This window comes from Chinchilla lanigera, unplaced genomic scaffold, assembly GCF_000276665.1.
Source record: "Chinchilla lanigera isolate Chin_1 unplaced genomic scaffold, ChiLan1.0 scaffold00052, whole genome shotgun sequence".
Taxonomy (NCBI): domain Eukaryota; kingdom Metazoa; phylum Chordata; class Mammalia; order Rodentia; family Chinchillidae; genus Chinchilla; species Chinchilla lanigera.
This window is the reverse complement of record NW_004955453.1, coordinates 3,442,862-3,453,067: the sequence shown is the minus strand read 5'-3', so window position 1 is coordinate 3,453,067 and position 10,206 is coordinate 3,442,862. Positions and strand designations below refer to the sequence as shown.

Here is a 10,206-nt window from a genome sequence, read left to right as displayed (position 1 = left end):
TGCAAAGCCATTATCCTGCAAACGGGCCTGCTTCTTGCATGTGTGCACATGCACGTGTTTGTGATCGTGTGTGTGAGCACATGTGTATGCCTGAGTGTGCAGGGACAGGTGGCTACAGCCGGCAAACCACCCTGTTTATGCCTCACTCGCTGCTGTGATTGCCTCCAGGGATTTATTGGCTTTGTATGCTCACCCCGAGCCCTCCCAGCCTCGCCTCTGGTCCCTGCCGGGCTGCCAGCCTCCCCAAGACCCGGGCGAGGGCTGGAGCTCTGTCCGGGGCCTGGATGTGCCCCGCAGAGGAGCCCGTGATGTAGGTACAGCACCTCCTCCCCCTGCTCTCTGCCTGGCAGCTGAGCACAGCTGAACAGAGTGGCCGGGCACTTTGGAGGGGCCCTGGGCATCGAGCCAGCCTGGGGGTGCTGGATGCAGAGGCGACGCCCGGCTTCTCTCTCCCTCCCCGCTGCAGGCCCCTGGGCCCACGTGTGCTCTGTGCCATTCGCTGTCCTTACGCAGTTACCCGCCGCACTGTGCCCTGTCCCCGCCTGCTGCTCACCCCCGGGGCCAGGGAGGCGGAGCCTGGGCCCAGCCTTGCAATTGCAGAGCCCAGGTGCTGGAGGGGCCCGAGGGTGGGAGCCAGGGCTGGGCAGTGGCCAGAGCTGGGGCCAGAACTGCAGACAGGGTCGGGTTCAACCCCTCCTCGTGTCCAGCCGTGCAGACTCAGAGCCTCAGTGACCCCATCTGTAAAGTGGCACTGACAGTCCTAGCTGTGAACACTGACCCTGAAGGTTTAATATGCTGCAAAACATCCTGATTCATGAAGTCGCTTTCACTCAGCCAGCACTGGACATTGATCCACGTCTCAGTGAGATTGCATCAGAAAGCTCCGTGTCTTTCAAAAGGTTCCACTTCATGCCTGCATTGTTAAAAAAAAATCACTCTTGTAATGTCAGCACTTGGGAAGCTGAGGCAGGAGGATCACCGTGAGTTCGAAGCCAACCTGGGCTACACAGTGAGTTCAAGTCCAGCCTGCACTACATAGCAAGATCCTGTATCCTCCCTCCAAAAATAATTCTTAATGTTTTCTGTTTGTATCAATGCTACCTGCTGGTTTGAAAGAGTTAAAACACTGGACAGCACATAGAAAAAAGTAAAAGGCAAAGCAAAATAAATCTGAACTTCAGAATGAACAGTACCATTTCTTGAGATTTCTTTTTACAGTGATTTGGATAGAAGTTTAGAGAGATGGAGCTTGGAATTAACGCTGTAAGTGGGGAGCCTATTGAAAAATTTAACATCGTTTATTAAATCTAATGGTACTTAATGTTAACAAAGGCAAAGCGGGGGAGCCACCCTGAAGCGGGCCACGCGCCTCCAGTGAACGTCTCTTCTTCATGGAGGTCTTCTGGAAAGATGATCTGATGGTAACTAAAAGATCCGACACCAACAACTCCAGATATTGCTGAAGGAGACCCTAAGATGTAGGAAGGGTCAATGTAAGTGCTATCACAGAAACTGGAGGTGTTAAATGAGCTTTATTTATTTACGTGTTTATTTATCTGTTTTTGGTTCTCGAGACAGAGAGTCTCACCACGTAGCCCAGGCTGGCCTTGAACTCCCAACCATCATCCTGCCTCAGCCTCCCAGGTGCTGGGATGACAGTCGCGCCACCACCCTGGGGTTAAATGAGCAAATTTAAAACAGAAACAAGCAGCTGGCAGCCAGATCAGGAAAGAACATTTATGAAGAGAGATCGTAAAGGGAAAAAACGGAAGCAAAGATGAGAGAGAGGAGACAGAGGAAGGGGAGAAGGACGAGCAGGAGGGGGAGAGGGAACGGAAGTGGGAGGACTCTGGAAAGGTTTTCACTTCCATCGGAAGGTCAAGCGGTCATCTTCCACGACGTGGGTGGTGGTCTGCATGCACCTGTGCCCTGTGGCCCCTGCCCAGAATACTGGGTGGGAAGGGAGGCAGAGACGGGGGGGGGGGTCTCTCCAGCCACAGAGAGCCCAGCACACGGATTCTGTGACAACGCCCCCATTCTCAGAGGCCCATAGAGCCTGCAGGGGGAACCCCAGTGTCAGCACCCCCCCCACCCCAGACAGCACCTCTGTCTCTCCGGGATCCTCTCCAAGCCAAATTCAGCACAAGGGTGGGAAGGGGTTGGTCAGAGAGGAAGCAGAGTGGACAGCTGAAAGGGAGAGCGATCCACATGAAGACGCCACAGGCAAAGACAGCCCTGCTCGGCAGCCTCACCACCCCCTCCCTGGTTTCCTGGGTTCCGCCGCTCTCCTGCCGCCGCCCATGTTCCTGCAGGGACCCAGCACCCTTGCAATCCTGGGGCATTTACAAGGTGTTGGTCCTGAGCGATGCCCACCGTCCTGGCCAGCCTCTCACAGGAGGCAGAAATTGTGTCCACCCCTTTAATCTTCCCAGCATGTAGGCGTGTGCCCATTTCCCGGATGAGAGTGTAAGGTTGAGGGAGGAGAAACAGATTAGTATCCTAGAACTGCTGACACAAGTTAGCACAAACCGGTGGCTTAGAGAGCCAGAAATGCATCTTCTCAGGTTCCAGAGGCCAGGCACCTGGTTCCTGGCAATCCTTGGGCGTCCTCGGCTTGCAGCCACGTGGACGACCCCATCTCTGCCCCCGTGTCACACAGCAGACACCCTTGTGGCTCTGTATGTCTGCCCTTGGGTGGACAGTCATCGGCACGTGGGCCGTTCCTCTGGTGAAACCTCATCTGAACCCAGTACACCTGCAGCAACTCAGCTTCCAAGCTCTGGGGTTACAGCTTCAGCGCATCTTTCTTGGGGACAAGATCCAGCCCATGACAGGAAGTGACTCACCAAGCTGACAAAGGGGAGCGCTCAGAAACCCAGGCCTGGCTGTGAATCACAGCCTCGTGGCTTCCTTTTCATCTTGACGACGCTGATGTCAGCTTCCCCCACACGTCACTGCAGGGCTGGCGCGGCAGGTGCCACGGTCCTGACGCGGGACGCCACCAGCACCATGCGCAGTGTGGCAGTTCTCGGATGAACCCCCCTCCCATTCCGCTGCTGCCTGCTGCCTGGCAGAGGCCGGGGGTCAGGGAGTGTGGGCTGGGCCCTAGTAGGCCTCTCAGCACCCCTTGGCCACAGAGGGTCTGAAGGAGGGGAAAGGGGACTCCCCAAGCACAGCCCTGGGGCCGCTGCCCCTGGGGCCACAGCCCAGCCCCTGTCCTCCTCTGAACCCAAGAGTGGACCACAGGGCGAGGCTGACGCTCCGGTAGCCACAGGAGCCCGGTGACAGCCCGCCTGCCCAGGCTTCCTGGAGACACTCTCCTCGTGGGACAGGAGGGCTGGGCGGGCCAGGGAGTCATGTCTGCCCCAGAGAGAGGGAGGGAGGAGAGGAGAACTTCGGGGCTGCAGACATCATGCAGCACCCTGGGTCCCTTCCACCTCCCTCCTGCACCCTGGACACCCCCCAAAAAAGAAACAGCTGAGAGGGAAGAAACAGGGCCTGCAGGAGACCACACTTGTCTGAGCTGCGCTCCTTCCCCAAGAATACCCAAGTGTCTGGGACCCACAGTGTGAAGTGCTGCGGGCCACCTCCCACAAGCACCTCAGAAATGCTGATGCTTTCCGGCTGGGAAGTGGCACATGTTTGTAATCCCCCTGCTTTGGAAGGCTGAGGCAGGAGGATCACAAGTTTGAGTCTAGCCTACCCAATTTGTTTGTTTGTTTGTTTGTTTTTGAGACAGAGACTCACTATGTAATGTAGGCTGGCCTTGAATTTGCTTACGTAGCCCAGACTAACCTCAACCTCAGGGCAGTCTTCCTGCCTCAGCCTCCCGGTGCTGGGATTACAGGCATGCACCACCACACCCAGCGAGCCTACCCAATTTAGCAATTTATTAAGACAAAACATAAAAAGTATAAAAAGGGCTTGGGATGTAGCTCAGTACAGAGGTCTGAGTGGAGCCACAGTGGCGGGGAGGGGGGAGAAGGAAGGAGGGAATGAAAAACAAAAGGAAAGAAAAAAGAGAGAAATAAATTTCTCTTTCCCTTAGCCCCAGGCCAAGCAGGTGGAGGGCAGCCCCAGGCCCACACAGTGTAGACTGCGGGGCCTGAGAGAGAGGGCGGCCTAACAGGCCCTGGGCTTCGGCTGGCCCCATCGTCCCCTCCTAGAAAAGGAGCCAGCGGGGAGGCAGGCGGAGGCTGAAGCTCCGTGGACAGGAGCCAGCAGCGGCGGGCAGGGGCCGGGTCATCCTCGCTGCTCTCACGGGAGTGGTGCTTGTGGGAGCCACGACAGCCCGGACGAGACAGACAGGCCCTGCTTTCTTCGGCCAACAGCAAATGACCGAACTCACAGCCACGGGTGGCTCAGGCTGGCCTGGGCTCTCAGGTCCGCAAGAGAGAAGTACAATACCTTCACCTTTCTTCTCTCAGGCAGTTTCCCACCCGGGGGTGGGGGGGCACTCCTCTCTACAGGAGGGGCTGTCCCCCTCCGCCACATCCGCCCAGACTCAGCCCCTTCTCGACCCCCCTGGGACTGCCCCTCTGGGCAATGCCACCCAGACCCTGTCTCCAGCTGGAGCCCAAGCTCTTCTCGCCCCAGCTCCACTGCACTTTGGAGGCTGGGGCTGGGGGTGGCGGGGGGTGGGGTCTCCCCTCTACTCTGGGTTCTGCTTCCGTTGGGGTAAGGAGAAGGGAAGGGACACTGGGCTCCTGACAGGCCTCAGCCAGGGTGTCCCAGGGTCACCATGGTCGCCCTCTGGCTGCTCCGGGCCCCAGGGACAGGTGCTCAGCATGACCCTGCACGGGGCTTGGGGCTCCGCTGTCACTCGCTTGACACTCTTAGGCGGTGAGTAGGACCCCTGAGTTGTATTTTGCACCGGGATCCCTGCGCGTTATGCAGCTGGCCCTGCATGCAGCCGTCTGTCATAGCAACGGGCAGCTGGTGGCGTCAGACCACACTGCACTGTGCCCCATACTTCCCGGGTCCCCAGGAGCTTGAACCCACTGGAGTGCCCGGCTGGTCATGGAGCCCTTCAGCTGAGCTGACCTCCAGTGAGGCACCGAGAGGATGCCCTCCCTCCCGCCAGCGCACCCTCGCTTCCTCCTGGCACCTGGCCTCTGGGGCTGGCCGGGAGGTGACGAAGATATGCTGCCCCGGGGCCCCTCCCCCTGTCTTCTTCGCTGTTCGCTTGGGGAGGTGGGGATCGCCTGGGTTCTGACAGGTTCATCCAGCCCTTCCCCGGGGAGAGGTCTGAGACCCACTGTTGTGCTGACTGACCTAACGGGGAGGGGACAGAGTCCTTTATAACAGACAAGAACCTCACTCAGGCCCAGCACCATGTAATTACACACCTGTAATACCAGCACTCAGGAGGCTGGGGCAGGAGGATCACTGTGTGCTCAAGGCCTGCCTGGAATACACTATAAGACCCTGTCTCAAAAAAAAAAAAAAAAAAAAAAAAAAGAAAGGAAGGGCCTCAGTCTTTCTTCAGCAGTGGCTGGGTTCTCTCCCTGAGCCGGGACACAGGGCCAGGAAATAGAGGCAGCAGCTCATGCCCCCACTGCTGTTCCAGCCCCCCAGCCTGGGGCACGCGGAGGAGGAGGCAGGGCCTGGGGTCTGTGCTAGCCCACTGTCCTGGCCCGTGTGGCTTTGGGGAGACCCAAGCATCTGAGAGACCACGGAGTTGCAGAGGCCTCGCAGGCTGGGTGGAGCTCACACTCTCTCTGCCAGGATCCGAGATCCCAGCTGAAGCACAGCCCTGTGAGAGAGGCAGGTGCCCTTCCAGCCAAGTCAGCTCCTGCAGCGTGAGAGGCACTCACAGCGAGTCGCACACGGACGGGGTTTTCCCAGCACCTCCGAGTCAGAGGGCTTTGTCTATAGAAAGCGCAGGGGCAACTGCGGAGGGGACGCTGTGCGGGGAAATGGTGCCCAGCAGGCCCCCTGGGAGCAGAGCACCCGCTGGTTCCGAGCTTCAGCGCTCTCACCCAAGAGCTGGGCCCACAGCGTGCACTGGGGCGCCAGGGTATTTCTTTGGCCCCTGGGCTTTCTGTACAACAGAAGGACACCACCCTGCCCCAGGTGGCAGCTCGGTCCCCAACCTGCCCACTTGTGGCCCTCCCTGAAGCCTCCTGCCCGCCAGATCAGGGTCACAGCCATTGAGAACAACGCGGGACGGGCTGAGCGGCAGTGACAGGGCTCTGTGGGGCCCCGTTCTCCCCAAACTGGGCCACTGTGGGCCTTTCATCTCCGGCCTCCCTCTCCGGGCCACTCCTTTGCTCCAGCGCCTGCCTTTGCTCTTCCTGCCCCTCCAGCCCCAGCGCGGCAATTACGGCGCTAATTAGGAGGCTTTGATCATCTTTAGAAATGGCCACATTGGGCAGGGACGCTGCCAAGCAATTAGGGCCCGCGGGGCTGGGAGCTCAGGGCCTTCTCCGGGGGCTGGGGCTGCCCAGGACCCCCGGACACCCCCTGCTCTCCTCCCTCCTAGAGTGTCTGCCCCCCACATAGCTGCAGACTCCTCGGGGAACACAGACAGATGGGGATCCCCGCAGCCCCTGCACCAGCCCCCCTCTGCCTGGCCCCCAGCCCAACCGTCAGCTCCTCTTCCCTGTCCAGGCCTCTTTGATGGAGCCGCAGGAACAAGGGCTCCTTTGACACAAGGGGGGCTCAGAGCGGGGCTATGGGACTTCAAAGGTGAGGGTCGAGCCCACTACCTCATTCCCTACCCCAACCCCAACCCTGGCCCCTTCCTGTGCACCCCCCCTCTGTCCTCTATATAGCCCCTGCCACCGGGTTCCCTCAGGGCGCCTAGCGGGCAAGGGCCAGGTGAGCTGCAGCCCGGGGAGCGGGGAGTTTGGAGGTAGGAAAACAGGGTCAGATGATTTGAGGGACAACAATTCCATGCCCAGGGGCAGAAGAGCAGCAAAGAGGGTAAGCACAGCCAGCGTGGCCCCGGAGAGGAGGCGGGCCTCCTCATCGCCATGCTGCTGGCTGCGCTGCTACTATGGCTGCTCCAGTGCCCCCTGGAGCCCTGGTCTGCCCACGCGCACCCCCTGTACACGCGCCTCCCCCCCAGCACCCTGCAAGGTGAGCCAGGCTGGTCTGAGGCGGGAGGGGCTCATGGGAGGAAGGGTGGGGAAAGGAGAGGAGCTTGTCACTCCCCGACCTGTGGCCCTCTCTGCCCACCTGCTGGGTGAAGGGGCCAGGAGCTTGGTACAGGAAGAAGAGGGGCAGCTGCGGGCGTGGGAAGTACAGCTGTCAGCCCTGCTGAGGGCTGTTAGAGAAGGCCAGAGCGACGGGGAGGCGAGGGCCGTGCGAGGCAGGGTTCGGCTGCTCACAGGTGGGCCCCTCGTGCAGTCACCTGTGCCAGCAGGCTTGGACTCTGGCACGTCCAGATCTTGGAGCAATGTTTTCCTTCCAAAGTGCTGTGTTTTTGTTTTGTTTGCAGTACTGAGTCTAGGGCCTTCACCTAAACTCTATCCTTAGCACTCTTTGTATCTTTTTATTTTGAAACAGGGTTTTGCTAAGTTGCTAAACTGTCTAGGCTGGGATGAAATTTGAGATCCTCCTGCTCCAGCCTCCCAGACTGCTGGGATTACAGATATACACCTGCCACACCTGGCTTCCTTCTGATTTTTAAGGAAAAGAGCTCTGCAGAGATTCTGAATCTGGAATCGTCTGCTCTGGGGGTTGGGCCTAGGGTCCTGGGGTGCTGGGACCCCAGCCTCCTTCCCCAGGGCCTCCACAGCAGGACTTGGAGCTGGACCAGGAGGCTGGGCTGAAGCTCTTGCCAACCTTACATGCTTTGTGCCCATGTCCCAGCAGTTCTGTCGGCCCAGGGGACGCAGGCCTTGCAGGCTGCCCAGAGGAGCGCCCAGCGGGCGGTGAAGCGGGTGGCCACGGAGCTCCAGCTCAAACTGCATGAGTGTCGAGGTCCGGACTGGCGCCCTGCCCCGCCAGCGCCTCCCCCTCCCGCCCCTGCATCCTTTGCCAGTCCATGGGTCCCGGGCCCTCAGACTCCACACCCCTCGGGACACAGATGGGAGGGGCCTGCCGCGGTGAAGGGGGGGCGGGCAGCCTGGCCCCCACAGTGAACCCCTGTGCAGGGGGCAGGGTACAGGGGAGAGGGGAGAAGGTGGCAGTGACACTCGAAGCGCTGTTTCTCAGCAGGACCTGGACACCCCAGGCCCCAAGCCCCCCTCCTCCAGGACCCACCTGAGCCAGGTGAGGCGAAAAAGGGGGGGGCGGGGCAGGTGGGCCTGGACGTGGCTAGGACTTGTCCCTCAGCGCCGTCTCTGCCGCTTCAGGGCCTTGCGGCGAAAGGCGGCCGGCAGCTGCCAACGTGACCCGGGCTCACGGCCGCATCGTCGGGGGCAGCGCGGCTCCGCCCGGGGCTTGGCCCTGGCTGGTGCGGCTGCAGCTCGGCGGGCAGCCTCTGTGCGGCGGCGTCCTGGTGGCGGCCTCCTGGGTGCTGACGGCGGCGCACTGCTTCGCCGGGTACGTCGAGTCCCGGGGCGCCTGCCCGCCCGCGTCCCCAATGCAGCAGCCTGCGACGCGCCGAGGAGCCGGTCTCTGCTGCCCCCTGGCGGAAGCCGGGCCCGGCCTCCAGGCACGCGCGCTCCGGCGGCGGGGGGGGACCCCAGGGCCAGGGCGGAGACACGGGCTCGCTCGGGGTGTGGGTGCGCGCCCCGAGGAACCCGGCCCCGGGCGCACTGTTGTGCCCCGGTCCTCCTGCCCATCACTGGCCGCTCGCCCCACAGCGCCTCAAATGAGCTCCTGTGGACCGTGGTGCTGGCCGAGGGGCCCCGGGGGGAGCCGGCGGAGGAGGTGCCGGTGAACCGCATCCTGTCCCACCCCAAGGTGAGGGGCAGGCCCAGGTCCGCAGAGCTGGGGCCAGCACCCCGAACCCCAGCCCCTGACCTTGCTCTCTCCCCGCCCCAGTTTGACCCGCAGACTTTCCACAGTGACCTGGCCCTCGTGCAGCTGTGGACGCCCGTGAGCCCGGCGGGGCCCGCGCGCCCCGTGTGCCTGCCCCAGGCGTCCCCGGAGCCCCCTGCCGGCACTCCCTGCGCCATCGCAGGCTGGGGGGCCCTCTTCGAAGGTACTGGGGGGCTCGGGTGAGCTGGGGAAGAATGGGGCCTGAGGTGGTAGAGTTTGGGAAGGCTGACGTGGAAGGACCAGCGGAAGACGCGGTCAGATCTTACAAACGGGCAGGGCCGCGGAAGAGGATCCCGAAGGTGGACGCCCCCCAAACCCAGCCCCTGCTCTTCCCTGCAGACGGGCCTGAGGCTGAGGCAGTGAGGGAGGCCCGCGTCCCGCTGCTCAGCCCTGACACTTGCCAAAGGGCGCTGGGGCCCGGGCTGCGCCCCAGCTCCATGCTCTGCGCAGGTTACCTGGCGGGTGGCATCGACTCGTGCCAGGTAGGGGCGCAGACCGGCCGCGGGGAGCTGTGGGGCGCCTCTCCTCCTGGGCCCGACCGTCTTTCAGTTTGTCTGAGCTACTGTGTCCTCCCGGCTAACTTGGGGACACGTGGCGACCACGAAAAGAGCTGAGAGTAGAAGCCCTTCCAGGGCCTCTCGGCTATTCCCCGCCCGAAGGCCGGCAGGGGGCGTCATTACAGTTCGCGTCCCCGCCGGCTCTGAGCCTCGGCTTCCTCATCTGCTGTCTCGCTCCTGTCTCTCGTTCCTGGCCCGCAGGGTGACTCTGGAGGCCCCCTAACCTGTTCTGAGCCTGGTCCGCGTCCCAGGGAGGTTCTCTTTGGAGTCACCTCCTGGGGGGATGGCTGCGGGGAGCCAGGAAAGCCCGGGGTCTACACCCGCGTGGCTGTGTTCAAAGACTGGCTCCAGCAGCAGATGAGCGGTGAGTGCCTCCTTTCGCGCGCCGCCTCCTCCGAGGGTCCTGGCAGTTCCGTGTCCTCACCCCGTGTGGTCCCCGGGTCCCTTCCGCCCTGGGGAAGCCTTCCACGGAAGGGCTGCAGGGGACCAGGGCCCCGAACAGGGGGTGAGCTGGCCCCCGGCCCGCCCGCAGCGGCCCCTTCCACGCGCGAGCCCAGCTGCATGGAGCTTCTGGCCCAGGACCCGCCCGAGGAATACCCAGCCGACGCCCGGCTCTGCGCCTTCTACGCGCGCCGATGCCCGCTGCCCGAAGGCGCCTGTGCGCGCCTGGCCCGCCAGCAGTGCCTGCAGCGCCGGCGGCGGTGTGGTGGGTCCC

The 10,206-nt window shown here is 62.1% G+C and overlaps 1 protein-coding gene across 1 annotated transcript in view; it reads left to right on the top strand.

Annotated features, from left to right (window-relative positions):
- Positions 1-6,977: 6,977 nt before the first annotated feature.
- The window catches only part of Prss56 (protease, serine, 56), a gene marked incomplete in the record, with an annotated part of 5,220 nt that continues 1,991 nt past the window's right edge, over positions 6,978-10,206 (top strand). Inside the window, 9 exon segments of the mRNA XM_013519998.1 lie at positions 6,978-7,083; positions 7,822-7,929; positions 8,167-8,220; positions 8,304-8,493; positions 8,757-8,856; positions 8,938-9,097; positions 9,274-9,416; positions 9,693-9,852; positions 10,024-10,197. Of these exon segments, the coding sequence (XP_013375452.1) occupies positions 6,978-7,083; positions 7,822-7,929; positions 8,167-8,220; positions 8,304-8,493; positions 8,757-8,856; positions 8,938-9,097; positions 9,274-9,416; positions 9,693-9,852; positions 10,024-10,197 (1,195 nt within the window).